The sequence below is a fragment of the Heterocephalus glaber genome, unplaced genomic scaffold (genome assembly GCF_053883595.1).
Source record: "Heterocephalus glaber isolate CG9 unplaced genomic scaffold, H.glaber_assembly_v1.0 deba00001761, whole genome shotgun sequence".
NCBI classification, from domain to species: Eukaryota; Metazoa; Chordata; class Mammalia; order Rodentia; family Bathyergidae; genus Heterocephalus; species Heterocephalus glaber.
The window spans coordinates 1,571,240-1,585,455 of record NW_028258458.1 but is presented as its reverse complement, the minus strand read 5'-3'; the positions used below and the strand labels follow the sequence as shown (position 1 = coordinate 1,585,455).

Sequence of the window (14,216 nt, the reverse complement as noted above, 5' to 3'; positions counted from 1 at the left end):
CCTTGTAGCCGACTGACCATGGACTGACTCTCCTGAAACCATGAGCCAAATTCCACCTCTCCTCCTTTATGCTCTGGGTATCTGGTTTGTGCTCCCGCAACCAGAAAGCAGATCAACGCAATTGTGCCGAAGATGGAGAATCTTTGACTTTTTGTAGGAAATTCGTATGTGCTACCTAGAAAAATTCAAGGAACAAAAATTTGAAGGCAACGCATTTCATTACATTCCCTTGTTAAAGGCATTCCAAAAATTGAACACTAGGCATTGAAGAGTTAATGTATGCTCGATACCAAGCCCCTCTTTCCCCTTCTCCTTCTTTTCCTTTCCACCTAATCCCATCTGCTCAATGAATTTCATCACATCAAAGAGAATCTCGTCAAACCAGTTACCAAGTTACCAGACAGCCAACAAGAGCCACTTTCTCTTAATCACATATTTCATTCTGCCCCACCTTCTTCCCTGAAGGACTGGACCGAGTTATGTTTCTGGGGGAGAAAGTAGCTTTCCACTGCTATTCCTAAGCCCCAGGCACTGGTTATGACTGTAAGTCTGCATATGTATTCATCCCTGAAGATACAGGCAACACTGGCCACAGGACATGGCCAACTGGCCTTTCCTGCTTCACTGCACCCTTGTCCTCCCCAAAGTGCCATATGCCCACCCGGCTTACATGTCATCCCCCCCATCCGCAGGGATCCCGGCGGCAAGATGCCCAATGGAGGCCTGAAACTGAAAACAGTACTGACCCTTCTACAGAGTATGTTTTTTTCCAATACACATGAAGTGTGGTTGAAAAATGTGGTGTGTGTTTAAATTTTTTTTAATTAATTATAGTGAAAGACACATTGCCATTAACTCCCTTCAAAATATTCCCCCATGCTCCGAAGTAGGGAGATAGATCTTCTTCCAGTGAGACAGGGCTCAAGAGGTAGAGGGAGGGGTGGGCGATCCAAAGGGAATGAAGATGTGTGATGTGTACGCGCCAGCTCCATGCGGAAATGTAATCATTACGTGCTGCAAACACCGACAGGTAAACATTTAAAAATTTAAAAAGCATAAACTTTTAACATTGCGATTTTTGTAGTGCTATTTTCCTTTTTCCCATTTTTTATTGATATATGCTTGTGATGCATAATTATATTTGTTTGGGAGAGCTGATCTTTTGTATCATGGTTTGTTTTTTGGTTTTGTTGTTGTTGTCATTGTTGTTTTTGAGAAAGGGTTGTGCTGTGTAGTTCAGGCTGGCTTTGAACTCAATATGTAGCCCAGGCTGGCCTGGAACTCACAGCAATCCTCCTGCCTCAGCCTCCCGAGTGCTGGGATTACAGGTATGCACCACCGCACATGACAACATCTTGATCATTTTGATCCCCTCTCCTGACATCCTCTCCTGTGCCCTCTCCCTTGTCCCCTGAGTCCCTGAATGCCACACAGGGAAAGGGCTTGGTATCATGCTAATTCTACCTCCTGCCCACTCCCCCAGACCAGCAGAAATCCCCAGGTGTCAGACTTTATCTGTGCTTGTATGATTTGGGGCAAAACGCAGCCATTACCAATAACAACATTTCAACCAACCTACATGTGACCCTGTGAAGGGAGACATTCATTATTATTAATCAGGCATGGAAGTTTTCTCACTTAATTACTAAACTTGGGCTTGCGTTAGCTCACAAGATAATGTAATAAGTTAGAATAGTTTTTATCAGCTGTGATATAAGGAATATAAAGTTGTAACATACTTTTTAGTGGGCGATATTATTATAATTACATGTACAATATCAATAGTTCTAGAAAGTAGCTTCTTATTTATTAATATTTGGAATATATGGAGTTGCAATCAGGCATCCAACTTGAAAAATAATTTGATTATGTCTCTTCACTACACTTCAACTTTTTTAGTACTGGGCTTTCACACTGAGCTATCTGCTCAGCTCTTTTTTATCATTTTTAATTTTGAGACAGTATCTTGCTAAGTCACTAAGTTGCCCGGGCTGAGCTTGAAGTTGTGAGCCTCCTGGCTCAGCCTCCCATAGTGCAGGGATGACAGGTGGATGCCACCACACCTAGCTCCTCATGAAACACTTACAAGACCTAGCTTCCCAGAGAAATATATCCCTTGCTTCACGATCCTGCTTTATCCATGCCATCGCTTTCTGGCAGTGCTACATGTATTTTCAAGGATTCGACATCAAAGAATACAATTAGACCACAAACTTCTGAAAAGCACTTGAGAGCTTGCTAAGATTTGAAACCATTTCTAGCCAGACACTGAGGAAGCAGTTTCACAAAAACAAGGTCGAGTATTCCGCTACTTCCATGTGTCTCTTGCCCTCTTTCATGTTCCAATAAAAATATAAAAGCTAAAGGAAGTTTTGCTACTTATACACATGAACTATATCATAAATTCTGTATCTGGCCCGGGACTGTCTCTCTTCACTCAATGTGAGCCAGGTAAGCCAAAAGTTTGGACACCCCTGCTGCAGACAAAATACAATCATCTCCAAAATCAAAGGTTTGTTTAAAAAATTCCAATCGTAAAAGACAGATAACAGGAAAAGGGAGATATTTATTCTGCAAACGGGAAGGAGGCCCAGAGATGGAGGGAGAGGGAGGGAAGAGAAGGCGACACAGGAAGAATGAAGACGTTATGTCCACGCACCAACTAACCCCTCACGCAGAGGGTGATCATTCCGGACTGCACATGTACACTAAGAGAAAAACATAGCCGGGGATTTAGCTCAGTGGTTTTGCCGCCTGCTGCGCAAGCGCAAGGACCCGAGTGCGAGCCCCAGTACCAAAAAAGAAAGAAAGAAAAAGAAAAAAACATAGAAAAATTCCAGTCACCTCCACAAAGTTTTGATGATCGTGGGATTTTTCCAACACAGTCTTTTTTTTTGTTTTTAATTTCGTGTCTTAGGTTTTGCTTTTCTCTCTCTTTCTACATGCAAATTTTATTAATACATGCTTGTGATGCATGAGAAATACATTCATACTGGGGAAGCAATGCATGCACGTGATGCTTCTTGATCCTTTTTATTTCCCTTTCTCCTTCCCTCCCATCCCCCGCAACCCCAGGCCCCCACTAGACTCTGTGAAGGATCTTGGACAAAACAAAAAGGAATAAAGATAAATGAAGGACTCCAGGGCTCCATCGTCACACATACTCTGCCATCTTTTTTGTTTTGTTTTGCTTTGTTTTAATGCAATTCTTGGGTGTGCACGTTAGCTTTTCCTATTTTCTGCATGGACTGCAGGGACTGAGCCAGGAAGGAATTTAATTTGTCAATGCTCTGCAGCATTATCTAGAGAACATCATGATTCCCAGGTTCCAAATACATCCAGAATGATGGGGTCCAATGAATGACTCACCTAGAGGGGAAGTGGAGGAGGGAGGGCTCGTCTGGCCTTGAGATGACGCTTCCTGCTGGCTGGACAGCCCTGAACAGTTAAGTCACCCTGACCTTTGAACTCCTGGCCAATCAAGAGCCTCTCCTGGGCAAGGACAGCACCAGAAAGATTTCAGCTTCCTTCCTCAGTGCCAGCAAGGGGCAACAGGGCTGAGAGCTTGAGGCCGGCCCCTTCCAACTTGCGCGGGACACAGCTCTATTCCCAAATGCCCTGCTCATCTTTACAGGGTGCACACCAAAAACAGAGGTCTGCAACTTTTTTTTTTACTATAAAGGCCCAGACTGTAAATGTTTTAGGCTTCATGGACCACAGAATGTCTTTCATAATGACTCAGCTGTCATGACTACAGGCAAGTGATTAGGCACAGCATGTTCCGCCCAAATTTTATTTGTGGACACCGAAGTTTGAATTCCATATAATTTTTTCTTGTCACAAAAACGAGGTGTAATTGAAAAATATATGCAGTGAAAGGCATGAATTCCCTTCTAAGTGCTTCCCCTCTCTTCAAACACACTTATCCTATCATTCCTGCCGCTTTCTGCAGCAGTTCTGAAAGTGCTCTTTTGTGAGTGTCTTTAGCAGTGCTGCCCTGGCTGCCTCTACGTCCTGAATAGATTCAAAACATCTACCTGTCGTGGTCATTTTGACTTTGGAGAAGCGCCAGAAGTCACACAGTGCCAGATCCAGTGAATACGGTGGATGAGGACACAGGGTGACAGTTTTACAAGCCTGCCTTTCCCTTAGCTAGCCCTCGGGCAGCAACATTCCCCACATTTTTATTCATCTCATAAACACACAAAACAAGACTTCCAGAACCGCCTCAGAAAGTGGCAGGGGCAGTGAGATAAGGGTGTTAGGAGTGAGAGGGACTGTTCTGAGGGGGATTCACGGCTATGTATGTGTCTTTGACTATAATGAATGTTTTAGATGTAGACATTCACCATATATCTTGATCACGCTGCATATTATTCATCCTTAGATTTTTCTTCCACTATTAGGATTTGAATCTAAAATGTTCCACAGAAGTCTTGAGTCCAGAGGTGGGGCTTTTGGAAGGTGACCAGGTCCTAGGGGCATCGACTCATCAATGGATCAATCCACTGGTGAGCTTATAGCTGAATGCGCTGTTAGGAGAAAGAGTTACAGATCCCTGGGACAGTGACCCGGAAGAGAAACACCGTTCCACCCTTCCTGTCACTGTAGCTCTTCCCTTTTCTCTGCCTCTGGAGCTGTGAGATCAGTAGCGCTCCTCAGCCGGCCTCTCCGCCATGACGCTTCTGCCTGGGAGCAGCCGCCCATGGACTGGAATCTCCAAACCCATGAGCCAAAATAAATCCTTCTTCCTTTAAGCTGTGTATGTCAGGTATTCTGTCCCAGCTACTACACCCACCCTAGTCTCTTAAAAGTCTAAAAACTCTTTTATGTGCCACGCAAACTTAGCAGGCAGTGGCCTGGATTTGACCACCAGCCATAATCAGCAGACCTCGTAGCCAGGGCCTTGTGTCAGATCAGCCTGAGCTCCCACCACTGTCCAGCTACAGCGCCTGGAGCAAGCTTCTTAATGACTACCCCAGGCTCAGTCTCCTCTTCTGTAAAATGGGAATAACACACACACAGGCTGGGGGGACCCGGGAGGCAACACTTGCTGAGTGCCTGCACAGTATGTGCTCAATAAGCACTAACTAGTGGTGAATGTCAGCGTTGTCGCTGTTCATGGACTATGAGCCAGGTACCATGCCAGGGCCTAGGCCCTCCATGGGAAGCAACAAAGTCCCTGTCTTCAGCAGAGCTCAGTCTGGTGGGGAGGCAGCTAACTCAATAGTTAAGATTAATAAGAAGAGCTTCCTCCTTGGACCGATCTCTCTCTCTCTCTCTCTCTCTCTCTCTCTCTCTCTCTCTCTCTCTCTGTCAATCCTTCATTTCACCACCTTTCAGAATAAGCACAGGAAGTAGAATAAGAAGGAGGAAGAAGAGGGAGGAGGAGGAAAAAGAAGAGGAGGTGGTCTTAATAGGAAGCTAAGCCTGGCATGGCAGTGCACGCCTGTCATCCTGGCACTTGGGAGGCTGAGACACAAAGATCTCTGTGAGTTCAAGGCCAGCCTGGGCTCCATAGCAAGACCCTGTCTCAAACAACAACAACAATAGGCTGGGGGTTTAGCTCAGTGGTTCCGCTGCCTGCCTCAAACAACAACAACAAAACAGGAAGCTAAATATTCTGCCTCAAATCTAACCCTTCAACACCGTACACCTAAACATCTGACACCTAATGATGTGCAAACAGAGCAACTCAACTTTCAGGGACCCTAACACAAAGATCTGAACGCAGCAGGGTGGAGGGTCCCTCACCCACTCTCCTGCCTGCGTCTGTCTGGCATTGCTGACCAGTTCCCCTGGCCTCACCCATCTCTTTGACCGGCAGGGAGCAGCTGAGGTGACCTCCCAGAAAGCAAATGCCAGCGGGTTTGGCCAGAGCAGCTGGTCAGCCAGGCCCTGAGGCTTCCAGTTCCTCAAAATGCCCAGCACTGGAGATTCCAGCCCACTCCAAGTTTTACCACCCAGAGATCGGGGTGGCCCTCCCTTGGGGCCCTGGCCGTAGCACCCACCCGCATCAGCAGGTATGCAGGAGACCTTCCTCGCCCGCCCCAAGCCTGGAGTCAGAAACTGGGCAGATGCGCCCAGCGGCTGGGTCACCAAAAAGGGCAAGCCCACAGAGCACTGGTGCAGGGCCGGGCGCTAACTACACCACCTACAAAACCTCACGTCAGCTCCAAGCCCCAAGAAACAGGTCCCATGAGGATCCCCATTTCCCAGAGAGGGCAACTGAGGCTTGACCCATTTGGCAACCCGTAAACAGCAAGACCGGACTGGAAGCCAGTGCTTCCCGATTCTGAGCACTGCTACGGCCACCCTGTTTGCCGAGCCTGAGGCCAGGTAAGGGCCGCAGCTCACCAGTCCTGCTTCTGGCAACTGCCCCGTCCCCGAGCGACTCTTTAGTCCCATTCTCCGTGTCTGCATGGGCCACCATGTTGGCAGCCTCAGGGACGCAGGGCCGGTCCCTTCCACATCCTGAGACCGAAAGTGAGGACCCATCCCCAGATGCCACAGGAAGCCGGCAAGAGAGGATGAAGGCCAAGACACCCAATGAGATACCTGAGAAGGTTCGAGGTGAGGGAAGAATACTTGACACACTTTTCATGGGTCTGTGGCTGTCCCCTGAGATGGGACTATCTTCTCAAGGCTCATTTTGGTCTGTTCTGTGTTTTGAAATCCCACCAGACATTAAATAAGCCCCCCAAAGCCCAGGTAACAAGGTCAACATAAGCATTTTAAAAGCCACAGCCATGTTCCCAGCAGCAAGATCCCGAGCTGTTGTAACCTGGAAGTAACCCAAGCATTCAGAGGTTGGATAGAATAGTATTTAGCCATGAAAAGGAAAGAAATCAGGACACACGCTACAGTGTGGGTGAACCTGAGGACATGATGTTCGGTGAAAAAGCCAGACTCAAAGGACACACACACGCTGCCAAGAGCTCCCTACAGTCATCAGAGCCACAGAGACAGGAAGTAGAACGGTGCAAACCAGGGGCTGGGGAGCTTGTGTTCCAAGGGAGCAGAGTTTCAGTCAAGAGAGAAGAGAAAGTTCTAGAGCCAGATGGATGGTGAGACAGGGGAGGGAATGTGCTGAACGCCGGTGACCTGTGCGCTTGAAGTGCGTTCAATGGCCCCTTTCACGTTATGTATATTTTACAATAAAGAAACTGAGTTTCAAGCAGCACAAAGGCAAAAAGCCTCGCGTGGTGGCATGGGCCTCAGAGCATCTGGAAGGCTGAGGCAGGAGGATCGCCACGAGTTCAAGGCCAGCCTGGGCTACCTAGGAGACTCTGTCTCAAAAAACCCCAAAGCAAAAACAAGAAAAGCAGAACAAGGTCAGGGCTGAGCTGAGCTCAACTCACGGGGGCGGCTGCTCAAAAGTCGATCATTTCTTGACTCCATGAACAGGCACGAGATGACACACAGGGGACCCCAGCACAGGAGAGGCGGGGGGCGGATGGCAGGATCCAGGTCCCCAGTCCCTACGGCTGCCCCTTTCCCCGGCGACAAATGGAAAAGCAAGCCTGGTTCTCAACAATAAAAGATTTTTAAATTTCCATTTAAAAAACTCCTTGGAACATCAGAGAGCAGGAGACTCAAGTGCAGATAGTCCCAGTCTGAGGATTTTGACTAAAATGGATACAGAAATAAATCCACAAAGGCATGGCTTACATTCTACCTCAGGACACAAACATTTCAAACAAGCACTTAAATTTGGAGAAATCAATGCTGGCAAAAGAATTTCTTTGTTGTTGTTTTTTCTTTTCTTTTTATTTTGGTTTTTCTGTGTTGTTTTGTGTTTTGTTTTGGGGGGTTATTTTGAGACAGGGTCTCACTCTGTTGCTCAGGCTGGTCTAGAACTCTTGGGCTCAAGTGATCCTCCTGCCTCAGCCTCCCAAATAGTTGGGCCTATTATACACATCACCTTGCCAAGATTCTCCATTCTTTACCCTGGTGCCCCTGCTAGAAGCAGCTCCGCTACTTCTAAAACAGAGTGGACAGCCCCACCGCCACTATAAAAAATTTTTAAAAAATTAGGATTTTTTTGTGTGTCTTACAAAGAGTTGGTGCAAACCCCAGCTCTGGTTTTATTAGCTGTGTGGCCTTGGGCAAGCTAAGTAACCTCTCTGGTCACTAACAGGAGGATAACTGCACACTCTCGTTAACACAGCAGACCTCTCGTACAGGGTGACACCCTCCCCTCTCCATCAGCGAATACCATCTGGCCTCCCACATCCACCCTTCAATAGATCACCACTCCCTCCAGGCTCAGAAATCCCCTGTTCTACAGAGCTGTTTGTGTTCTTCACCCTCCCTTCTGCACCCAACTCCCTCCTCTTTTGCATCTTCCCCACCTATTTGACCTCAGGTGAAAAGACCTCCTATCTCCTCCCTTCTCCTATCTTTTGTGATACAACCCTGGAGCCACCCACTCACTTTCACCGACCTCTTTCTCCCCTTCACTGATTCTTCCCAACGACTTTTACAATGTGTGAAAAAGGCCAATAAAGCAATAAAGGAGCGATGAATATGCGCAGGGCACAGCTTCCTCGGACAGGAAAACATTATCAAGCTGATACTGGGAACAGTAAGGCCCTGGGTGCAAAGAAAAACAGCCACGAAACTGGGGTGCTTTCTGCCATAAACACCACTGAGACCCCGACCTGTTATTTACGTAAATCATACACACGGATAGATCCCCAAGTGTTGAGGACGAAAAAAAAATTTTTTAACCGTCGTGATTAAAACTTGGGTGGAAAATTGCCTCATGGGTAGAAAGAGGCTTTGCTGGCATCAAGTACCAAAAGGAGAGGCGAAAACCCAGCCCTGAGCATCCCGGAGCCTCAGCGGCACTGAACAAGGCCTGTGTCTGCAGGCAAACATCACGAAGTCAAGGCGCGGACAGATTCAACTCGCAAACTCCACAAATTATAAACAAAGAGCAAAATGAAAGATCGGAAAGAGGAAGCAGGGAGATGGAGCCTTCTCAAAGGGGAAGAGGATGAAGGCATGGGGGCTGGAGCGGGGAGAAAAGGAACGAAGGTGTGTTGGGAGCGAGCACCAGCTCCACACGGGGAACGCAAACACTACGTACCGCAAGCAGGGACTAATAAAAATCTGAAAAACCACTGAGGTATTAAAAGATAAATGGACTGGGCCGGGGATTTAGCTCAGTGGTTTCACCACCTGCTGCGGAAGCCCAAGGACCTGAGTTCGATCCCCGGTACCAAAAAAAAAAAAAAAAAAGATAAGTGGACAAAGGATATGAGCAAGAAAAGAAAACCCAAGTGATAAGCCTTTTTTAAAAGGTACAACACCGGATAGCAATCAAAGCAATGCAAAGAGAAACCATCTCAACACCCGGCCTCCTCCCAGACCTGAGAAAATTATGAAAGAATTTGCAAACACCACTCGAGGCTGGCCAGAGTGTCCCCCTCTGTCCAACACTACAAGGAGCGGCCGTGGGTACAGCATTTCCGGAAAGACATGCGGCATTGGGGAACCAGAACCTCTGACCCAGAAATTGTACTTCTGGAAAACAGGCCTGAAGAAATAAATGCTAGATAAAGCTTGAACCCCGGAATGTCTCGATGGAAACTGAAAATGACCCAAATGCAATCCCAGAGAAGGTTAAAGACATTAACACACAATAGGTCTGTTGAGTACTCACTAGAAGGAAGTATCCCCAATAAACGATGATCATCAAGGTTCCCTGTGGCCTAAGACACATATTTTGCTTTCTACACAGTTCTTTTGCCAAATGCCCATCATGGTCAATTTGACTTTTATATTCAAAGAAAAAATAAATTCATACTCTGCCATTCTTCTCCTTCTCTCATGGAAGAGGAACATAGGGGCATTCATTGTCTGGCATAGAAGGTAGCAAATGATGAACCCCTGGGTAAAATATGGCCCGCCCACGACTTGTCTGTGCAAATAAAGTTTTATTGAGGCCCCGCCCCACCATGTGTTTACACCTGCCCATGGCTGCTTGCCCACTGCAACAGTGGGGTTCACTACACGAGCCTCTCCCTATCCAAGGTTCCACCTCACACGATTTCAGTTACCCACAGTCAACTGTGGTCTGAAAATACTGAATGGAAAATCCCAGAAATAAACAAGTTTTCATAGTGTGCTGTGGCATGATGCAATCTCTAGCCACCCTGCTCTGTCCCACCTGGGACATGAATCGTCCCTCTGTCCAGCATTCTCACCCTTTAGTAACTTAGTAGCCTTCGAGGTTATCAGATTGAGAGTCACAGTGCCACCGTGCTTGAGCAGTGATGTTACAGAACACTTTGTACAGTATATGACTCCAAGTGTTCTAGTATATCGTTAGTCATTGTTGCCCATCTCTTCTTGTGCCTACTTTATAAATTAAACTTCACCATAAGTATGTACGTATCAGAAGAAACCATATTGGGCTCAGTACTGCTTGTGGCCTCAGAGATTTTGAAGCAGATTGTCCGAGGCAGAAGTCTCCAGGTCCCCAGTGTCTGGTCCGTGAGGACCCCAGCCACACAGCAGGAACTGAGCTCTGGGGGACCGAGGCAGCTTTATCTGAATTTCTAGACGCTCCCCATAGGAGCAGGAACCCTGTCATCTGCATATTCAAGGGATCCAGAGCGGAAGTTCCATAGAACCATCCTGTAACCATCTCGCCAGCCCACTCGGGGAGAAACTGCCCTAATGAAACTGGTCCCTGGTACCAAAAAGGTCAGGAACCTCTGCCTCCCGGATAAAGGGGCCACTGTGCCCAAAGCAGTCACAATTCAAAAGCCCTGCTGAACGTTCGCCACCTCTAACCTGCGAAGGCCCTTACCTCACAGCCTCCATTTGGAAGGCAGAGGAGAACCCGGGTCCCACGTACCTTTCTGACAGTGACTGTGAGTCCAGCACCGCTCTATGAATTGCCCGTTGATGACAGTGGCGGGACAGTTGGTCTTGCCCTTCGTGGTGCCTGGGCAGATGTCTCCACACTCCTCATTGTCATCTTTGTTCAGCACGATGTAGTTGTCCTCCACAGAATCCAGGATGCGGGACCAGTCGATGGTGGCCAAGTAGCAGAGCTCATTGTTCTTCTCGATGCGCACGGAGCCCCGCGTGATGTTCATGAGGCTGTAGAGCCCCAGCTCCTTCAGATGGACCATCTCGAAGATGACCAGCGCGTAGTTGAAGAAGAGGCGGGAGCCACGGATGACCGTGAGGTTGGGGAACAGGTCCTTCAGGCTCTCAAGGCCATATACCCGGAAGAGCAGCAAGTAATCGGTGATCATGACCAGTTTGGGGAAACTGAGGTCTCGGAAGTCTTCTGGCTTCGTCTTGAACATCAAGAGGATCTGCAAATGTCCCTCGATGATGGAGCAGTTCTCCAGCCTGTGCAGCCTGGTGAGGTTGTTCCGGATGTCCATGCCCGGACACACTAGAAGCGGAAGGAAGAGAAAAGCAAGATGGGTGAGCAGACACGCCCCGAGCAGGTGAGAACACTGAGGGCTGGTCCCCACTCTGGGTGACGTGAGCAATAAACACGGCATCAGACACTTCCTCCCCATCCTGATCCCATGTGCCTTGGATTCGGGCCCAGTATTGTAAGGTAATTCTATTTTTAGTGCATTGAGGAAGGTCCATAGTGTTTCCTGTAAATCCTAACCCTAACAACTCACATTCCCACTGACAGCGTCCACCCTTTCCCCCGTTCTCACCGGCCTTGGTTATTTACTGTCTTTTGGTAACAGCTATCAGACCAAAGGTCCATGGGTAGAGGAATGGATAAAGGAAATGCAGCACAGACACGTGGTGGAAGAGGACTCGGCCCCACAAGGGGTGGGATTCTGCCTCTCGCAGCACATGGCTGATCGTGGAGCGTAGTGTGTTAAGGCACAGGAAGACAGATGCGGAATCTCAAAAGGCTATTTTCATAGACTCAAAGCAGAGCGGTGGATATCAGAGGTTGAGGAGGGGAAGGAGGAGGAAAGAAGCCGGTCACGGGACAAAGTTACAAGTGGAAGGAACCAGTTCTGTTGTTCTAGTACCCTGGATAGTGTGGTCAGTGAGCCTCACAGTGTTGTGCAAGAAATGATCAAATCACTCGGTGAATGCTTAAATTTTTTAAAACGTATGACAGGCAAAGACACATTGCCATTAATGCCCCTCAAAATCCTCCACCTTGCCTCAAACACACTTAACCCAACATTCTTGCCACTTTCTGAAGCAGTTCTGGAAGTCCCTCCAGGTAAGTGTGTTTGAAGAAGGATTCATGGCAATGTCTTTTACTGTAATAATTCTTTAATTTAAATAGTCACTAATTTTTCACTCACACTTCAATATTCCAGAATAGCTGCAAGAGAAATTTCTTCTTCTTTCTTTTTTTTGGTACCGGGGATTGAACTCGGGACCTTGCATTTTTGAGGCAGGCGGGGGAACCACTGAGCTAAATCCCCAGCTACAAGAGATATTTCTAATGCTCTTGCCACAAAGAAATAATAAACGTCAGAGGCATTGATCACACACACTGTAAACGTGTTATGAAATTATCACACTGTCCTGTATCCATATGTACAACAACCTCCATGTCCACTGAAATGATTTAAAAATAAATTTAGAAGGGCCGGGGATTTAGCTCAGTGGTTCCGCCACCTGTCTTGAAAGCGCAAGGACCCGAGTTCAATCCCCGGTACCAAAATAAAATAAAATAAATTTAGAAACAAAGAAGAAAGAGGGACAGTGCCAGCCTGGTGCGTATGAGACCTGGCATTGAGTCTCAAATCCTGCAGCAGCCCCGTGAGCGCCTTTCCCTAAAGCGCCCACCCCTAAGTTATGACTTTCGAAAGGCAAAGAAAGTAACTCCTTTGGCAAGCTCCGTCGAAGCCTCAAAATCATCATCCTGCTCTGACCCAACGGGGACAACAGGATTAAGCGGCGTTGAGCAACACAGCAGGTGCGGAGAGAAAGGGAAAGGGCACCGTGTGCCTGGCACGTCCACCAGGAAGACCTTCAGGAAATGGCCAGTGGGGACAGAGGTGCCCGCATCCACAACGGGACCTGGAAGGCTGGACACGTTTGTGTTGTTCCTGGCTGACTCCGCTTCCAGGCCTGCCTCCCTGGCTCACGATCAAGGCCTAATTACCTTTCACCTGGGTGGGGCAAGCGCTTTCCCAAGGAGTCGGATCCCGGTGGGTGCCGGCTGCACAAACATCCTATGGGCTCCTCCTCCTAAAGGTGGGGCCTCCCAGGCTCCGACACCCGCTGTGGCTCCCCAGGACCCTGTACTTCACTGTCACAGCCCTCAGGATCCCACCCCTTCCCCTGAGCCACACTGAACAGCCCTGCCAACTGCGCTCACCCAACTCCCAGACCCTGCGTCCCCTGTCACACGCCCCGTGAGGGGAAATAAATGCAATCAGACAGGACAGGCGCTAGGCACACCCCTGACCTAGGCACCGGCCGTGCTGTTGTTGATTTCCCCGGATGTACGCGGTCCTCTCTGAGCTGGTCAAACCCCTTTATGCCTTAGTTCCCTAAGTGCTGCCCATCAATCATGCTTCAAGATCCAGCTCAAATGCCTCCTCCTATAGGCAGCCCGGCCTGACTGCCTTTCCTCGGATGCCTATTTGGGTCTTTCCCCTCACCTGTGCCCCACACCTGTGAGTTAACACTTGGCAGAGCCTCCCTGCCCACACACACACACACACACACACACACACACACACACGCACACACACGCAGGCACTCAGAACCCGGAATATAAGGCTTAGTACACACCCCTGCTTGTTTTATTCCAAGACACTAAACCTGCATCCAATACCTTTGAGGCAAACAGACGGTTCCAGGGAAGACTCTCTTAAAATCCACCCTGAGAACCACCCACAAAAGAAGCAGATTAGAAAGAAACTGCAAAAGCAAACAATCGCTTAGGGAGGAGAAAGTCACGGTGTCCCTGGCTTGCAGTCCGTGCAGAACGGATGAAGCCGCACACTCGCTCGAGGGGAAGGAGCAGAGAAAGGCCCCGTGCCCAGCGCTCAGACACGGCCACTTTCTCTGACATTTGCTGTCCCTGGACTGAACCCACCAGCACCCCACAGGAGCCCAGCCCAGCCCGGAAGGCAGATTCAAGGGACAGGAACGCCAGCTCCAGCCAGTCACACCTGCAGCATCCACACTGCACCACCGAGGCCACCCAAGGAGCCCCATCCCTGCAGGGGATGAGAAAAGCCAAG

The 14,216-nt window shown here is 48.4% G+C and overlaps 1 protein-coding gene across 5 annotated transcripts in view; it reads right to left on the bottom strand.

Annotated features, from left to right (window-relative positions):
- Insr (insulin receptor) overlaps positions 1-14,216 on the bottom strand; it is a 140,793-nt gene that overhangs the window by 111,468 nt on the left and 15,109 nt on the right. For all 5 annotated transcript variants that reach the window (XM_004865316.2, XM_013065882.3, XM_004865317.3 and 2 more), the window contains exon 2: positions 10,871-11,422. In XM_004865316.2, the coding sequence (XP_004865373.1) occupies positions 10,871-11,422 (552 nt within the window). The remainder of the gene's footprint in view (positions 1-10,870; positions 11,423-14,216) is intronic.